Consider the following 18,968-nt stretch of genomic DNA (forward strand, 5'->3'; position numbering starts at 1 on the left):
CAACAGGTGCTCCGGAGGGCTCACTCTATAATATCATGTAAAGTCTGTTTTACTTCCTTCCTGTCAGCATTTTCAGTTCCCGGCTTGCAGGTCAAATCGGCACAAACATTCTTTTATTCCAACAGCAGTGCGGCTTTAAGTGAAAAGAAATGATATCAAGCTTTTTATCCAGTGTCTGTCTGTTGTTTGTTTGGTTTTTTTATTTCTCTTTTGTAGATTTCTCGTTCGTGCGTGTAAGTTTTCTCAGTCACCATTTTAATTGCCCTGTGTTTGGGATGAATAAAGTATTGATTGATTGATTGATTGATTGTTCCAAATTAGATGGTTCCAATCGTGTTCTTTCTAAATTTAGAAAACTCATTCAGTCTTCTAGATAGGTTTATTTGGAAACAGTACAAACAATAAACTTTCATTTATTGAGTTGTTGAAAGGATAATTCCTTAACTTGCGATGTTTATCCACAGTATTATAGGTGTCAGTAAATATGAAACTCTGTAATTGGTGAATTGGTGATTTTGTTAGTGATATTTACTTGTACATTCTTGAAAAGGATTTACCCCTCATCATGGTCCTTAAAGATATATTGTCTAAATTCTGTTCTTAACGCCTCCTCCCCAAACAAACAAGTAGATATCATAAACCCCTTTGGAGTCAAAGTCTTTGCAAAATGTCAAACTATTTTCCGTAATGAAATAATAACTGGACTTGCTTGAGGAAAGAAAACCAATAAAAAAGAGGTTTTACTGTGAGTTAGATTGAAGTAAGAAACCATAAATGACAAAAAGATTTATTTCCACCATTGATTTTCTGTATTTCTTTATTGCATGGCACATTGAAGAATCATAGAAATAATTGCAAGTTCTGAAAAGCTCTCTTTCTGATCAACTTCAAGTACATCACATCAAGGTATAGAAAGATAATAATGTTCGGAAGCAGAAGTGTGGAGTTCCATGATGATGAGAAAGGACAGGTTTGTCTTGATATTAAAAAAGTGCAGAAAAATTAAAAAAACAAGAAATATATGCAAACATGATTGTACATAGCGTATATTGCAAATATATCTTTAACCCTCCCCTGTTACCCACATGTGGTTTCATCTGATCGTCCTCAGTGACCAGATTAAACCTATATACAGATAAAGGTTTTAAAGTCATGTGTATTCAAGGCACCTAACATCTCTGAATTATATATATTTGATCAAAACACTAAAAATCTCACTTTAACATTAAATAATTTATTGATCACTGATTAACAATGGCTCTCTAAAAATAGTCATATAAAGCAGACCTTTGGTATCTTCAACAGCAAAATTTGTCACTGTATCAATCAAAAAATTTCATTTCTTTTCGGATTTGCTAGTTTTTACATGAGTATCATCAATGCTTCATTTCTTGTTTGATTTTTTTTAATTAAAATATCAGGATGATGGCTAACTTGAAGTTTCTCTTCATTGGAATCACAGACTGCATAATTTAAAATTCAGCATGACAGTACTTCTTGTCTTATAAGAGTACAATAATAGTTGTTTTGGGGTAAAAAAAGCTACTATCATAAATTATCTACATATATTCACATTTTGTACACTGCAAATTCATTGTTCATCTTTTGTAAACTTTCAAATGCTCTTAAAAGTCAAGATATGAAATTTAATGAAATCCCTGTTGACTTTATTTCCTGAAATTTTCACTGCCATGAATAAAGAGAATTTTCTAAGTGCCAACCATTTTCACTGAATGCTGTACTTTAATACAAATTTTAACACTGTGCAAGTAAAAATTTTTTTTCTACTGCAGCTAATTTTGAATTTGTACTACCATGTACCCCCCCTCCCCCCATTCCTGCAAAGTCATTTGGGGTCTTAAAAATGGACCATTATACCTGGACCATCTTGGAGTGCACTCAAAAGTGCCTGTATAAAGCCCTTGTTGCAAAATGCTGAAATTACATTCTATGGCCTGATGACAATATATTCTTGTTTCCGTTTCCACAGTCATTAGTGATTTGTGATCAAGGAGTAATCTCTGAACTCAAGTTGTCAGTGCACATGTCCTTGAAATTAACAGCTAACTTTTGTGCCATACAAAAAGCTTGTCAAAGTTATGTATTTGAAGTCTTGAACACCTTTTTAAGCCTCAAAAATGTAGTTAGAGTATAGAGTGTCAAACTTGTTCTTGGGTTGAGATATGAAATGTGAAACAGCGTATATTGGTACTCTGTGCCATTATAATGGCCAATATGCTAATTACATGACTCTCACAGCTCAATTGCAGACTTGTATGATCCAGCCTGATTAGAAGGCATACAAAAAGCACACATTTTGAAGTCTTGGCATATCTATATCTGTGAATGTGAAAGCCAGCCTCATAATATCATACAAAATTTTATGTGTCTGATGATGATGTTAGTTGCACATGTACTTTAATTCTGCTACCTTCCACAAAGACAATGATTTGTGGAGTTTCTTATCACATGTTTGAACCAACTTTCTGCCGCTTGTTACTTCATGTTTCACATGATTGTAGTAAGTTTGCATGTGGAAATATTTGTTATCTGAGTTGTGGCACATGTCCGGTATCTCTTCCACCTGCATAGAGGATTGAAATCCATTCTATAGGCTGTTTTCTTTGACACTGACAAGTCATTGAAAATCTGGCCAGGACAAGACACCAAGAAACAGTAATTGTTATCGACTTGGTGACACTTATCTTGCCTCTACATCTCTCTAGAATTAGCTTGTCTTCCTTTTGTATTCCATGGAATAGAAACTACAAAACACCTGATGGCATGAAATTAATGTTTTTTTTCATGTATTGCAATCATTGGTTACATACATCTGTATGGCACTTACAAACACTGAATGTTTCAATGCTTCTCACCCCTTTCACAAACAAAATTGGTATAACCCTGTTATAGTTGGATTAATGTTTGGACTGTGGGCCGTGAAAATAGTGAGGTTTCAAATTGGATAATATTGTCAGGATGATATGACCTGTTGGTCTGCTTCACAAAACACAACTACTGATCTCTCAAAGCTATATTTAAAGCTTGATTCAGGTACTTGGTTTGCCAATGAATGTATTTCCCAACTGACCATTTTCCATGAGTCTCTTGAAAAGAATCACAAAATCCAGAGTTAACTTTGTAAAATATTTCTCAAGTCTCGTAGTGTCCTTCTGCTGTGACTTCTGAAAGACGTTTTAAAAAAATCTCACCAGTGAATACCATCAGCATCACCAGGGATGGGCATACTGTGCTGTCCAATGTAGTATGCTCAAGAGTTTTGTTATTCCTGTATATAACAGCATATTTTGTAGACTGCTTAATTTTCAAACAGCCTTCTGTATTTCTGGCCTATAAAATTTTGCAGATATGTACAAAAGCCGTTTAAAAATCACAGTAGTTCAGTTGCATCATTAAAATTCCGATTCCTTGTTGAGTAAAACTGCACACAAAAATATTGATTCCGCAGATATGAACATGTTCTGTGTCATGGTGACGTTGGTTCCAAATCCTCAATGTGGAATAAATAACTCAGAGCACTTGTTTTTTGTTTCCAGTCCATGGCTGGCATGTTAACACAGGTAATGATAGGTAAATGCTATCCTTTATGTAGTTGTCTATAACATAAGATCATCATCTTCATCTGTGTTTGGCTTTGTCCTCCTTGGAAGTTCAGGGAGATCTTCCGCAAGTCCCCAGTTTTGCTGTCCAAAAGCTGTCAATGAAACAAATAAAAGTCGTCAGTCTTTTTTGAAAATATGTCTATCTTCATATTATTTTTCATACAAATACTGACAAAACTCCAAGGAAACTTTTGAGATGAATTAGCCAATGTTGCTGAGATTATTTTTAAGTAGCTCTGAGCAAGTTTAGAGACAACAATCAAATCAAAAACAAAATCATCAAATTTAGTTTCACAGAGATGATCATCATCCTATATTACTACCATTCCCTTTGTTGTCATGGCAAGTAGGAAAGACATCAAAAGTTGCACTACTTTTTTTTGGTAGCATTTTGGTAGTAAACTAGTATGACAATATGATAACCTAATACATCTTTCAATCGACACGGCGATTGGGCCAGAATGACAGTCAGATGATCATCATGTGACCACATGGGTTTGCCTATGATATCATATGATATACACTCACAATTTGACTCCACTGGACTGCTGGATCTTGGTGTGTGTTTCTCCATGAGAGGCGCCAACCTGGGTGGACGAGAGGCTCTGACTTCAAAAATGTTCCTTTGCCCTGGAGCCTGTGCCCATGATGGAGCCATAATAGGTGCTTGAAGAGGTGGAGGATGGAACTCATCTTCACCATCAAGTGACATTGGAGCCAATTTATTTTTCTTCTTGAGTTTCTTCTTCTTCTTCTTTTTCTTTTCACTTTCCTCTGCATCAGAATAAAAAGACCTGTGTTACAATATATTGACAGATATAATAATTTTTGTGATGTGAAGTCGACACACAAAAATAATGACAGACACATACATACACATAGATTTCCTCTGTCACACAGAGTAGATTGCAGATGGTACCTATTTGAATTTATTTCAAATTATTGTGACTTTTGCTTTGCTTTAATAGATTCTTTTCACACAATAATAGTTTTCCTTCGTTGTATCCTGTAGCCTTCACTAAATCAGTACAGCACTACGTGTCACTATCATCATTCATGTCAATTTCCCATCATCGTCATCATCACTGTCGTCATCATCACTGTCGTCATCATCATCATCATCATCATCATCATCATCATCATTATCACTGTCGTCATCATCATTGTTGTCATCATAATCTTACCTGCCACTTCCTTCCTCATCTTCACAATCATCAGGTCCTCATCATCATCATCACCACCACCGTATCGTGGCAACCGACTTTCCTCCTGGAACGAGGACTCCTTCGCATTCTTGGATTTTGAGGAATAATACATTTCATCAGCGTCATCATCCTGATCTGAAGCCACATGAATAATACGTCTCCTGCCAGAATGCTTGGAATCTTCCACACTTGCACTGTCCATTTCATAACTGTCACTGTCATCACGCCTTTGACTTCTGAAAAATGTTTCTTTTTTCCGTTCAAGTTCATGGTCATATTTTTGCCTGGAATAGTCTGATTCGTCAGACTTTTTGTTGTCCTCATCACTGTCATCATCCAAATAAAATCCATATCCCCCTGTTTTTTTAGTTCTAGATCTAGGTGTCAATTTGGGAGATTCGTACGATTGTTTATAGCCATCCTCATCATCATCACTGAATCTCTGTTTCCGTGGTGATTTCTTTTTCTTCATCCTTGGACTTTTGTGAGGCTTTTTGGTCACAATTTCTTCATCCTCCTCATCAGATGCATATGATTTGTGATTTTTCACTTTCATCTCATCTTCATCGGTATCTTCGGGGAGTTTCTCTTGCTTAGTGGGTTTCTTCTTTGGTTTTTTATTCTTGCTGTCAAACTGAAACAAAACATTGGAATCTATTGAGTGAAGTACATGTCACACCAAGATTAAAACAATACTCAGATTCAAATTGGTCTTCTCTGAAAGTGAATGTGGAAACGTCACAGAACTAAACACACTACATGTACATGATTTTCATGTTAGGAATTTGAAAGCATAATTGAATTCTTGGTGTTAAGTGCTTGGTACAGTGTATTCTTCCTTTAACCTTTTCATCCTATGTCCCTGTAGATAGATTCCAGTCTACTAGCCAGTACAGGGGAACAGTTGATTTGGGCTAACCCACAGTGGAGAAAGGGGTAAAATAAGTACATGAATTACAATGCAACAGTGAGTGCATGAAAAATACAGTATGTATTATCATGGTCTGTCCATCACACCATGCATAATTAATATTGCATAGATGCCATTTTTTGTTTGTTTGGTGGTTCATTTCTTGATGGTACACTAGTATTTGCTTAGTATTTGAATGGATTGGGGGATAATTATTACAGATATAACTTACTTTCATTTTTTCAACAGGTTTGAAAGGATTGTCACCAACATGGACATCATCATCATCATCATCTTCACTTTCTTCTTTCTCAATTCCTTCTCTTTTCCTTCTTTCCTCTTCCTCCCTTTCTCTGTAAGGAAACAAATTCAAATTCTGTAGCTGAGAGTTGCCATGTCCATTGGTCACATTGGCTGCATTGTTTTACATAACCACCTCTGGTTGGATTTTCATATGAGGTTTCTGTTGAACACGATAGCACACCTTACCAAAAATATTTTATTCGACACTCGACTGACAAAGCTCTCTCACAAGATCATGATGTACTCACTACCAACCAAATAAAGACGTAAATAAGGTTCCTTGCTGAATGGCAAAAATCTATGTTCCAGTCTCAGACTGAAATCTACAAACAGACTACAACTATGCATATTACAAAGATATTTCCTGTGTTTCAATTCAAATTTTATGAACATAACCAACATAGTTTTGAAAAACTTTCGTAATGCAAATCTCTCACTTGATTAGCCAATTTTAAATGTAAATTACACAGATCTTCTTGTTTATGGCAATTAAAACTGAATATCTTCTATATCATTTACATCTATAATTTGGCACATTTTGAGACAATGTGAAACCGAGAATTATTATTGTATGTTAAGATGAGTCAAACAGTACTGATTTCCATTGTCCAGATGAAAGTTTTTATATTATATTTTAAAAGATCACAGTATAGAATATTTCTAAAGATTAAAAATTTGGTGGCACAGTGAAAGGAGGGGGGGGGGGCCATTAAACACAAAAACAATTTCCATAGGTCTCCTTTTTCTAACCTTTCTTCCCGGATTTTCCTGACCCTCTCCAATCTCTCTTTCTTTTCAATAGCCTCTAGTTCCCTTTGTTCCTGTGTTTCCTCTTCAACTCTCTTTCCCAGTTCATCCCATTCCTCACTGATAGTCATCAACAGCCACTTGAATCCCGACTTGATTGACTTGTCCATCTTCTTGCCGATGCCGAGAGTCGCAGAACATGTCTCCTACAAATTGATGTAAACAATGAGAAGAATTCTGTCAAGTTACCATATAATTATGAAGCCTTTTCTTTCCTAACAACAGCTAAGGTCTACCATATAAGTAGAATACCCACAGCATTTAAAAATTCTGCCAGATCAGAGGCATATTGCAGATGATTGGCAGCCAGGCAAAGTTAGGAGCTGATTAGTGGTGCATTTTTTTATAAGAAAAAGACAATTTTCATGGGAAAAAGCTGATTATGAATAAATGAATAGATATCAATCTGTCTGCTATGTAGACACAAATTGTACAAACTGAGTTTATCATATTGATTTTCAGTATAATGCCCCTGGCCCTGTCACTTCGATATATGTGCCTACAATGTCACTCTGGCTGTCTTTTACCCACTTGACACTACAGTGTTTGCTTCGTCTTTTCCATTTACTCTACTGTTTCTTGGAATCTAAAGTATTGCATGACTTACCACTCTGCAAGGACTCTGACTAAAGTATTGCATGACTTACCACTCTGCAAGGACTCTGACTAAAGTATTGCATGACTTACCACTCTGCAAGGACTCTGACTAAAGTATTGCATGACTTACCACTCTGCAAGGACTCTGACTAAAGTATTGCATGACTTACCACTCTGCAAGGACTCTGACTAAAGTATTGCATGATTACCACTCTGCAAGGACTCTGACTAAAGTATTGCATGACTTACCACTCTGCAAGGACTCTGACTAAAGTATTGCATGACTTACCACTCTGCAAGGACTCTGACTAATGTATTGCATGACTTACCACTCTGCAAGGACTCTGACTAAAGTATTGCATGACTTACCACTCTGCAAGGACTCTGACTAAAGTATTGCATGACTTACCACTCTGCAAGGACTCTGACTAAAGTATTGCATGACTTACCACTCTGCAAGGACTCTGACTAAAGTATTGCATGACTTACCACTCTGCAAGGACTCTGACTAAAGTATTGCATGACTTACCACTCTGCAAGGACTCTGACTAAAGTATTGCATGACTTACCACTCTGCAAGGACTCTGACTAAAGTATTGCATGACTTACCACTCTGCAAGGACTCTGACTAAAGTATTGCATGACTTACCACTCTGCAAGGACTCTGACTAAAGTATTGCATGACTTACCACTCTGCAAGGACTCTGACTCTCGTTCACCATGTCTTCAAGATTCAGCTTCTCACAGATGTCAATTTCATCAAGAGCACCGTCTTCATCTTGTTTGTTTGCAAGGCTGTATACAAACAAAACACCATGAATGGGAAATTAGTTTTGTGTACTTTAAACAACAACACACAAGAAGGGCTGCATATCATGTTGGTAGTATCAGTGTTTTTCATAGCTTGTAAAAACAGTGGGACAGGCAATTTACATAACAATGCACAATATGCATATTCTTTTGATGTGAAAAATGTATTCTAGATCACTAGAAATACAAAGTGGTAGCCCACTGCTCAAAATCCCCTTAATAATTGTGGATAGTTTTGAACAGGTGCAGAAAAATGCTATCTAGAATGAAACTGTTTGAATATATAGAGATAATTCTTGATGAGTGTTCAGGCACTGTTGGGATGAGATAGGGAGACATCTCCTAGATGGTGATTGATTTTTTACTTGCCCTTGACACAGTTCCAGGCTGTCTCTAGAGGGCGCACATGCACTGGCTGATAAGACTTCTTATTAACTTACAAATTACATATGATAGTGAACTTAATTTTCAATAAGACCTGAACCAAAGAAATTATGTTAAGTATACCGGTATTTAGTACAATGAAATCAGTACATTAACAGATCACATAATGTTTTTATCATAATTGGGCAGAAATTTGATAATACTAGTCGTAAATCATCAATAGGCAGAATTTACAGCAAAATCATAGTGAAATCACAAAATATATGCTGCAATATTACAGTGTTCAATGGTCAGCTGTAGTTTGTTATATGTCATCGTTACAGAGAAAGAAACCTCCAGTCTAAAATAAATAGTAAATCTCTGCCATGAGATATGATTGATAATGTGTAAAATTTCTCTCTCTGTGTTGAAATTAAACCCACACACGCTGGGTGATATCGTGAAATTGTACACCGCTCAGAATTAAAGTACCCTTGACTCTTTGACTGCTGCTTTTATGAATAATTCATCAAACGACTACTTCCTGATAGTTCAATGGAAATGACATAAACAGATGTGCCAAGTCCTGAAGGCATGAACGCAGAGCTTCCAACAAATGAAATAGCTCCATGTTCAAATCAATTGCTTACAATGACATTACGGAAACACTAGTCATCTGGAACGTGATCTTTCTTACCATAGATTGGAAAGGGGTATTCTAATCCTACATGAAGGGCTGAGTATTCGGTACAACAACTTTTCCTGTGAATGCCATGTGTCTCTATGAATTATTTCATCAAATTCCACAGGAAAATATGAATAATATTCCTACGTATATTATATCACTGAAGATTCTCTAATCCTCTAGTGCAGAATTACATTTTATCAATAACTTCTTGAAGCCACTGAATTTGATTTCAGTGAGTTTTTTCAGGTTCATATTGCTGTCAGCAACAGATATTTCATTCTTTCAAATTTACCACAAAATATTGGCAATTTGCACCTACCATGTATTTCACCAAATTTTTCATATTTTTCATCCTTAAAAATTTAACACATAATATTCTGCAATCTGTATCTTTATTTACATTTGTACAATTACAGTGTATATTTAGATTTGATTTATTGAAATGGGTTCAAAGTATTAGACAGAGCAGCTATGAAATGATATACCGGTACATGCAATATGAGTCAGACAGGGATAGTATTTCATTTTTGCCAAAATCAAGATTTCTCTTCAACTGATTGAGTTACTAGTATTGCTGTCTTCATGATTTACAACTACCGCAGTATGAATCGAACGTCCGAACTGATAATTCGGCCTTTTTTTCATATCACTTGTCATGCAAAGAAACATTACAATTGAAACTTTAATAGGCAGCCTTGTGATAATTATATATTATGTCTCATATGAGTTTTCTGAATTTCAGTGAAATCTGACGGAATCACATTTCCTGATACGTATACTGGTACATATGAACCATCAGAACTTGTTTTTAATGAAGTCTTCAGGGAACTGAGTAGCTGCACTCAGATAGTGAATGTAACATGAACCAATAAATGTCCCTGGTTTTAACACTTGAGCTAGTTGCTATTTCAATGTTTTTCTTTCAGGTGGAATGCACCGTGGGGATATTTGGACTCTCAACCTGTCAAGATTCTTTTCTGGTCCCACCACTTGTGGAGGCACATTTTGAAGTTCATGAAGTGACTAAAGCTCAGCTTACTGGGTTGCTTTTGTGAAAATCATAAATTTATTTTTCCTCATTAGAGTTAGGACAGGGATGGTGGCCATTTTGAATTTAAAGTATAAGTAAAATTGGGTAATCTGTAGTACAAAATTTTGCATGATCACAACTGATTTTTATTCATGATTTCAAAAGGGAATAATTTAAACATTCCTATAGACAGTTTGAACAAAAGTTTATATCTTTTAATTTCAAGGTGCGTATTACCTTAAGCTCCCTCATGGTTTGTGTTTGTTATAAAACTTCACTGACCAAACTATTTTGTGCACTGTAAATCTTCCCTCGCATTTAAAATTTGCTGCAGCTTTTTAAAATAGTAATGGTTGAAAACACACACTTGGACTTGAACTAGAACACGAAAGAGATTGTACTGTATGCATGAAATGGAGTTGATAACGGTAGAAACAGTAAAATACTCAATGATTAGTTTATACAATTGAATTGATTGAATGATTATTATAAAGCAATGTAATATTTGCTCATGACTAGCGTTACCTGCATCTGGATTTATTTTGCTAGATACCACCTTGTAGGATAAAAGTTTGTACCATACTCTATCCTCTCTTTTCAGAACCAAAGTTTGGTATAACCTCATTGTATTCTATAGCATAGCTGTACCACTTTGTAGAAAGAGAGAGGCAAAAGTATTGGAACTGATCAGATCATCTGGAATGTGATATTCTGATACTGATAAATGCATATACTTACACCAACAATGGTTTTCCTTGTACCCGTTTGTCTCCCAGCACAGCCTTCAGAGTTTCCCTTGACTCTTCCAGTCTCTCTTGATCAGCGGCATCAATGACAAATACAACCCCATGGCTTTCAGAGTAGTAGTTCCGCCAGATTCCTCGGATCTTCTTGCCACCTCCGAGGTCATAGACCGTAATTTGAAACTTGTCAACCTTAAAGTCTACACTTGAGAAACCTACAGTTGGGGCAACACTTTCAAGAGGCTCTGAAACAGGAAGAGAATAAATGTATAAACTATATGCTTTCTCAGTTTACTTACACACTTTACTTTGAACACCAAACAACTACCAGTGATAATTTTTCCCCTTTCTCTCCCTTGCTTTTGGTTTGTTCCTATTATTTCAATAGTGTAGACAGACCCATGAATAAAGAAATGGGTTGGCTAAAATTCCATCATAGTGAACCTGTGAGATTTTGGGGGCTTTTTCGTGGGTATAAACATTTCAAGGAACCTTTTCATCATCACGTTATGGTTGGTAAAACACTTAGTGTCCAATGGGAAGTATGGACCTGTACATGTACAGCAGGAAAAACCAATAGGGATGAAATAATGGTACATGAGCATGCAGGCTTGCTGTTCTGCGCTAGGGTATTTATTTCAATTGCCTTAATTGTTATACATGTATGGCTCCATTAAGTAATGACATGTCCACAGGTGACAACACGGATATTGCATTTTACTTGTAGTCAGCAAATGGCGCTGAACTGGATAACAAATTCTCCATGCAATAAATGATAAATTGTGGCTCAAATTACTCCACTGAATATACTGCAATTTGTCATGTTGGGGTTTTCAGATTTGTGCGGCTCGGTTAAATTTTCGGTTTGTGAAAAATTTTCTCTTGCTCTTGATTAAGTCTACTGGTTCCAAGTGGTTGGTATGATAATTAGCTGGGAGACATCTCCTAGTAATCCACATATAGGTATGTGTTCTATCCATCATGTCTGCCATGTTCACAATTATCATCCGTTATGAAGATAATGAGTAATTATTAGCCATTGGTTGAGTTCCACTTGGTACAGATGATTGTATGCAATCACATAATGACATTACGTTAATGTCAATAAGCATAAAAAGGCCTACCAGTATTTACAATGTAAACACTTACTATTCCCATAATACATTCCCAAACAAGCTATTCGAAATGGGAGACCATAATATTAACAATTCAGACATTAATTTCTATATTTTTGATGTATTTATTTAAATGCACTATGAAAAACCTCACAATTTTTTATTGTGAATGCTAAATAATGAGAATTTTTATTTTTTTTACGAATATTTGCATCATCACAATTTTTCTTTAAACAATGCGGCAGACAAATAAACAATAAAATCGCAATTACTGCAAAAAACCTGCAAAACAGACTTTAAATCTGGAAATAAAATATTATTTTATCCTTATTTGCTATTTTATTACAGAAATTAAGACATGTAGACAAATTCTGACTAGACTTCTTTTGCAGAGAGACATGAAGAAAATGTTTTGTGAATTGATACCTTGTGCTTGGACTTTCTACCAGCAGGCAGCCATATTGAATTTCAGATTAATGATGGTTTTACTGCGCCCATTGAGAAGCACACAAATTTCATTCATTAAAACGGACTCTGAATTCCTTTTTGGGAAGTTTTGAATTCTCAGTCTTAAAACTTTTCACTTTTGATATTTGGTAAGTAATTAGTAACCTGTCTGTCAACTCAAGTGTTTATTTGATGTTTTGACTGTGTAGTTGACAACATCCCCTGAGCAAGCAATGATTTGAGACTGAAATTCAAGGAAAAGGCAAGTGACACGGTGTAAGTTCAACACCACCACAGTCTAGCATTACAGTAGTCTAGTACCGTATTTCCTGTCCTGTTTTCGTATACAAAACTATTGATGTATCAAGCAAGGGATAGATTACTAGACTATGGTACAGGTAGCTGACCAATGATAATAGACATAGCAATAATTTGGAATTTCATCATCACCGATATTGTCCTTTTAACATATAAACAAAATTAGAAAAAAAAACATGAGTAGAATAATTTCTACAATGGATTATCCAGAAAAAGACAAGAAATAACAAAATTTGCAAATTATCACAATAGCAATGACTGTCACTAGAACCAACTTTCAACATAAGACAAAGGGTGATGTGAAGTTTGAATTCCCACTATTTTCAGAACAGCAATTATAAAATTTTTGATGTCCAGGATTTGTTGCTATGGTGACATTGCCTATATTATGGCCTTTTGGGTTTTTAGAAATTATAAATATGGTATTCTCAAAAGTGCTAATTACCTTCATGTACAATTACAAGTTCCTATCATATTTTTGTTTTGACAAAGAAAATCACATTCACCACACCAACCCCCAACAACCAAATGTACATGTCACATTTTTCAGTTTAAGCATAACAAATAAGAGATCACCAATGGATTAATCTCAACTTTATACCATAGAAAGATGTGGCTATAACACACCTGTAAGTATTTTACAAACTTAAAGTTAGCAGATCTATTCATATTAAGATGGTCCACCTACAGCTCTTGAATATGTTAGCAGACTCAATGAATACATGGCACAGACGGCATAGATAGTAGCAATTCAATGTACACACTGAGTTTCCTTTGCAAGTAGAAGAAGTGTTTATTAGCGGTATCACCATGCTACATAATTCCATGCCAATTAATCATTTCAACAGGTTTAAAAAGAGAATATCCTTCTATGAAAAGCAATATGATTTCAGTTCCTTGAATTTTTTTCCCATTTGATAATTAAAGCATCCATTCATAATGAACATAGTAAAAAAAAAATTATCCTGGTAATTTTGAAGTGATTCATTGCCCTTTGCTGGCCATGCATTCCTGGTCTGTACTTCTGATGGTACTACATGTAAACCGTACTCAGATAAGAACTGTTTTATTTAATTTGTAAGTCACTATTCTTAAATTCTATGCCTCTGATACAAAGGTGAACTGAAATTGTAATTGCAGGATCAAATAAATCAAACAAAGGGACTTTAGTTTGTTTTTAAACACTGCGATTAAACATTAATTTACAGGATATGTTCACACAAAATACATTATTTACTCATCGCAAAACTTTTTTGACAAACAGAAAGCTTATCAAATACGTTATTATTCAAGAGACATTTAATTTTTGTTACAATGTCAAGTAAACGTGTTGAAAAAGTTGTACATTCATATGCAGACTGATATCAGACATGTAGTTTTTACAGATTACAACTTTTGCTGTGTTATAACACAGGAGACACTGAGGTTGTACACATGCTTTATCAAAGACACATGTTTGATAAATTGTGACAGAACACCTGACACCTTGTTGATCTGTGATAAAAAGGGCACAGGTTCATATGCTCAAGGTGACGTCAATTCAACAATTTAGAAATTTATCTGGATAGATTAACACTTATCAGTTTAGTGCATACATATTATTTGCAATAGCTACTACAAGTTGTCAATATGTAATGTGGCTGCATAAGTGTCGAACCCTGATTGAAATTAAATGAATGTTTCATTCCTACAATTGAAATTGAATGAACGTTTGATTCGTACGAGATCTGCAACATCAAATGATGTCGGTATATGGTCTAGCAGTACACCTTTGCAATGTCCATGCATTCAGCAGTACAAAAGTTTGATACAATCCAGTGATTAAGATTACCATCAGATGTTACATCTGATGTAATTGTAACAAGTTTCCTACTTACATGTATTATCCACTAATGGTCTAACAGTCTAACTAACAAAAAAACATGCATGAATTGCTATTAGCAAAAATATAACACAGTTAATGGTGAATGTGTTGATAAACACTTCTTCTGTATTTTTTGGCCGATCTTTTATTTCTTCAAGACACGCACTGCACCCTATTCATTTAAAACTGTATGGTATACATGTATCTCTAAACTTTATGACAGAGAGAAGTTTGACATCATATTTGACTTCAAAAGCATAGTTTAGACACAAAGTTACAAAATATTAGAGACCTAATATTTGGCACATTGCATCCACGATGAATGTAAGAATTACTGGCAAGAGGATGTCATATCATTATTACTGTAGATTGAGTGGGTAGCCTTTTTCATGCAAGGAGATAGATGGGACTTCACTGAATGGAAGTTGGTTTTCAAATTAAAAGTTCAATGCCCTAAAGTAATGGATCTGGTGGTTCCAGGGAGTACACTAGAGAACTTTGGCCGGGTTGCCATGATCCAAATATCAAATTGACAAATTATTTCATGTTTATTGTTCATAGCCTGATCATAGTCCCTCCCTTGGATGGGAGTGACTAGTGCCTATGGACTGAGTCACAATGTTTGTCTGAAAACTTCCTTTGGACTAGAATGAAAAGTGAAATCTGCATTGACATTGGAGAATGACAAACAAGTTGCATGAAATGATACTTGATGAAAAAACAAAGTAATCTGTCTAATCTTGAGCATTATCTTTCAAACACCCTATTGGTTTGCTGCTTTATAAGGCTTTTGAGCAAAATGATAGCATTGTGGTATTGAACACTGAACAGGAAATATCATTGTGTTATGCCAGATGGGGAGTTGATTGAGATGGGCAAGTCTTATCGCGGTCACTTCAAAAAAGTGGTCTTACATAATGCACAGTCGCTCAAGAGTTATTCAGCTCTTGGACTAGTCGCCCCATAGACGAGTATACAGAAGAGAGAAATACCTCAAGTCTGGAAACAGAATGGCTATAAAAACCACGCCATGTCACATTCCGTGTCCGATTTCACTGTGAAAATTAGCAAGTTCAACTATCATGCAACGCGTCGATCGTTCCCTACCATTCTAAAAAATCATACCTGATACTATATCTGATTCAAAAACGCTCGTTTCGTGTGATTTTCGGCCGAATTCGACGGACAACTCGCCAAAACCTGGGGGTGAGCAACATTCCGGTCACCTCTTGGGTACCTCCACTTTACTGACGTTTGCGCAGCCTACCCATGAGGGATGACTGGAATGTTGCTCACGCTTATGTTTTGGCCAGGTGTCTCTTGAACTCGGCCGAAAATCACAGGAAATGAGCATTTTGTAAGCAGATGAAGTATCACGTATGAATTTTTCGTGTGATTTTTCGGCCGAGTTCAGAAGACACGTCGCCAAAACATAAGGCATGAACAACCTTCCAGTCACCCCTCATGGGTACGCGGCGCTAACGTCAGTAAAGTGGAGGTGCCCAACGTCCACTGTGAGGTGCCCGGAATGTTGCTCACGCTTATGTTTTAGCGACGTGTCCGTCGAATTCGGCCGAAAATCACACGAAACGAGCGTTTGTGAAGCAAATCAAGTACCAGGTATGAATTTTGAGAATGATAGGGAACGGTCGACGGTTACATGATAGATGAACTTGCTACTTTTCACGGTAAAATCGAACATCGAAGTTGACATGGTGGCAAAATCCCTATACGAAATAGCCATTCTGTTTCCAGACTTGAGGTATTTCTCGCTTCTGTATACTCGTCTATGGGGCGACTAGTCCCAGAGCTGAATAACTCTCGAGCGACTGTACATAATGGAAGAATTTTTATCAGTGGCTGGATAATGGTGAGCAGTCAATATTGGTATAATAAATTAAGGTAAATATCACATCTCAGCGGGTAGTGCAGAAATGGTGTTGACAAAGTCCCCTGGTCAGTGTCACTTTCAATTTGAGAAAAGCATGACACGCATGAGATGAAAATGTCCAATCTAAATATCCACAATTATACTGTGTCACAAATATCATCATGTGGTCTATATCATCCAGTCAGAAAAATCACCACAATTTCAAGTGTTTTGTCGCAGTGACTTATTGCTAGCTCATGGTATTTTGAAAGTTCAAATCACACTGTCTAAACGAGACTACAGTACAGTCTCTGATTTTTTACAAAAGTGGCCATCATTTTCAAATTTGTCTTATTATCTGCAGCTTACCTCCTTTGACCCCCTTGATGGCTGTAGTTTTGCCAGCATTATCAAGACCAACCAAGCATAGTGTCACTTTCCTGGAGAAAAATTACATGCAGTGGTTAATGCACATTGTTTCACATCAACAGAAACGTTGAGTCTTTTAAAACATATCCACATAGCTATGCTGCAAAATTGTAGCGCTATACGGTGAGGCGGTCGGTGATTTTTGGTTTTTGCGACTTCGCTCACCAGTAGCGCTACAAGGCCGATGGCCCTGGGGAGTATCATATAAGCGCGTCGTATTCGACCAGGCGTTTTGATGTGGAATGCAACATATTTACTGCATTTGGTCGTACCGATTTATCACTACTGAAGACTAAACAGTATACTGCACTAACTTTGTCATTTATGGGGTTTGGAATTTGTTCAAACACGACGATCGCGTTCTGAAAACATTGAGCGTGGGGCGTCGGTGTTTGTGGGAGCCGCCATTACCGGAAGTTGGTAATGACGGCTCCCAGAAATGTTTCGGAACGCGATCGTCGTGTTTGAACAAATTCCAAACCCCATAAATGACAAAGTTAGTGCAGTATACTGTTTAGTCTTCAGTAGTGATAAATCGGTACGACCAAATGCAGTAAATATGTTGCATTCCACATCAAAACGCCTGGTCGAATACGACGCGCTTATATGATACTCCCCAGGGCCATCGGCCTTGTAGCGCTACTGGTGAGCGAAGTCGCAAAAACCAAAAATCACCGACCGCCTCACCGTAGCGCTACAATTTTGCAGCTATCCACATAGCTATGCAGAGACTATGCAGAGACTATGCACAGAAGTTTAAAATTGACCCATGAAAAGCTGTAATTTTCCACCGTGATTTTAATAAGGTAGCTTTCAGATTTGCAAGAATGCAATGGAAAACTTCAAAGGACATCAGCTTCATCTATTATCAGAAATAGAAACGACAGCCAGACACTGAGCTTCTGTTTGACATCACCAGAACAGACCTTGGCCTTGGTGAACCCGCTGTGAAAAAGAAACTTAATTTGGGAAGAATTGAAGCCACATCACATAAAGTAATAACTTTTCTGGTACATTGTAACTTTTTGGCAGCAATGAGTCTGGTATGTATTTTCATACTACTGACTGTAGATGTAGTAAAATGGGAATAACTTACCTTGGAGGCACTCGCCTTTCTTTGATCCAAACGAAACAGTTCCCCATCAGGCTAAACATACCCCCGGTAGCAATAAATATCGAATCATAAAACACTGAAAAATAATGTCGACATCTGAAATGAAGCGGGAAGTTTTCTTCCTTCTCCTGAGAAAATTGACGGTTTGCCCGTATTTGAAATCGTTGGTGTTAGTTCCCAGCAGTGCAGTGTCCGCTAGCTAGCGAAGTACAAGCTCTGAATCATTCAGTGTTCTACCGGCTTCGAATAGAACGTCCTCACCGGTTCCGAGTGTTCCAACCCGATTGTGGAACAAGAAAAATGCGTAAACCTCTCTGTATAACAAGACCACTGACTGCGTAGTAAAATGTTCGGATTACTCGCTCGAAGTGAGTTTAAAATGAAGTCAGTCTTCAAAGTTTATAGTGGTGGCCGTTCACAGAAACATTACACAGACGCCGCCATATTGGTTGCTGTTTGCGAATAACAGAGGGTATCCTGCCTGACGTATTAGTCACGTGGTTATTGTTGTGTTGTCTTGGAGACGGTTCGATAAATTTTAATGTAGTTCTCACTTGGCGGTCGAAGGTCAAGCACCGCATTTTTTGATCTTCCTTACAAATTTTCCAAATATTGTGCAAAATCGCATTTCTTGATCATAGGCGCTTGCTGAGGCATAACTTCGCAAACTGCCGTTTCTTCCAGTGGACAATGAATAAAGTTGTGTCACTTTCCTTTCGAACCGATGAGGCA

General features: G+C 36.7%; 1 protein-coding gene across 1 annotated transcript; it reads right to left on the reverse strand.

Moving 5' to 3' along the window:
* Positions 1 to 799: 799 nt before the first annotated feature.
* LOC139141870 (ADP-ribosylation factor-like protein 13B) lies at positions 800 to 18,702 on the reverse strand. The gene is made up of 9 exons (XM_070711626.1): positions 18,219 to 18,702; positions 17,063 to 17,133; positions 11,075 to 11,324; positions 8,135 to 8,240; positions 6,792 to 6,994; positions 5,971 to 6,091; positions 4,808 to 5,462; positions 4,152 to 4,397; positions 800 to 3,715 (listed from the first exon to the last, which is right to left on the reverse strand). The coding sequence occupies exons 1-9, from the start codon at positions 18,275 to 18,277 to the stop codon at positions 3,618 to 3,620; spliced, it is 1,809 nt and encodes a 602-aa protein (XP_070567727.1). The 5' UTR covers positions 18,278 to 18,702; the 3' UTR covers positions 800 to 3,617.
* Positions 18,703 to 18,968: the final 266 nt, after the last annotated feature.

Source organism: Ptychodera flava, chromosome 10 (assembly GCF_041260155.1).
Source record: "Ptychodera flava strain L36383 chromosome 10, AS_Pfla_20210202, whole genome shotgun sequence".
Taxonomy (NCBI): Eukaryota; Metazoa; Hemichordata; class Enteropneusta; family Ptychoderidae; genus Ptychodera; species Ptychodera flava.

Coding starts and splice junctions, on each gene's coding strand:
- LOC139141870 (XM_070711626.1), bottom strand. CDS start 18,277: ATGTTTAGCCTGATGGGGAACTGTTTCGTTTGGATCAAAGAAAGGCGA. Junction 8,241..11,074: donor CAAGGAAAACCATTGTTGGT/GTAAGTATATGC, acceptor GTTTGTATACAG/CCTTGCAAACAAACAAGATG. Junction 3,716..4,151: donor CAGTCCAGTGGAGTCAAATT/GTGAGTGTATAT, acceptor TTTCATTGACAG/CTTTTGGACAGCAAAACTGG.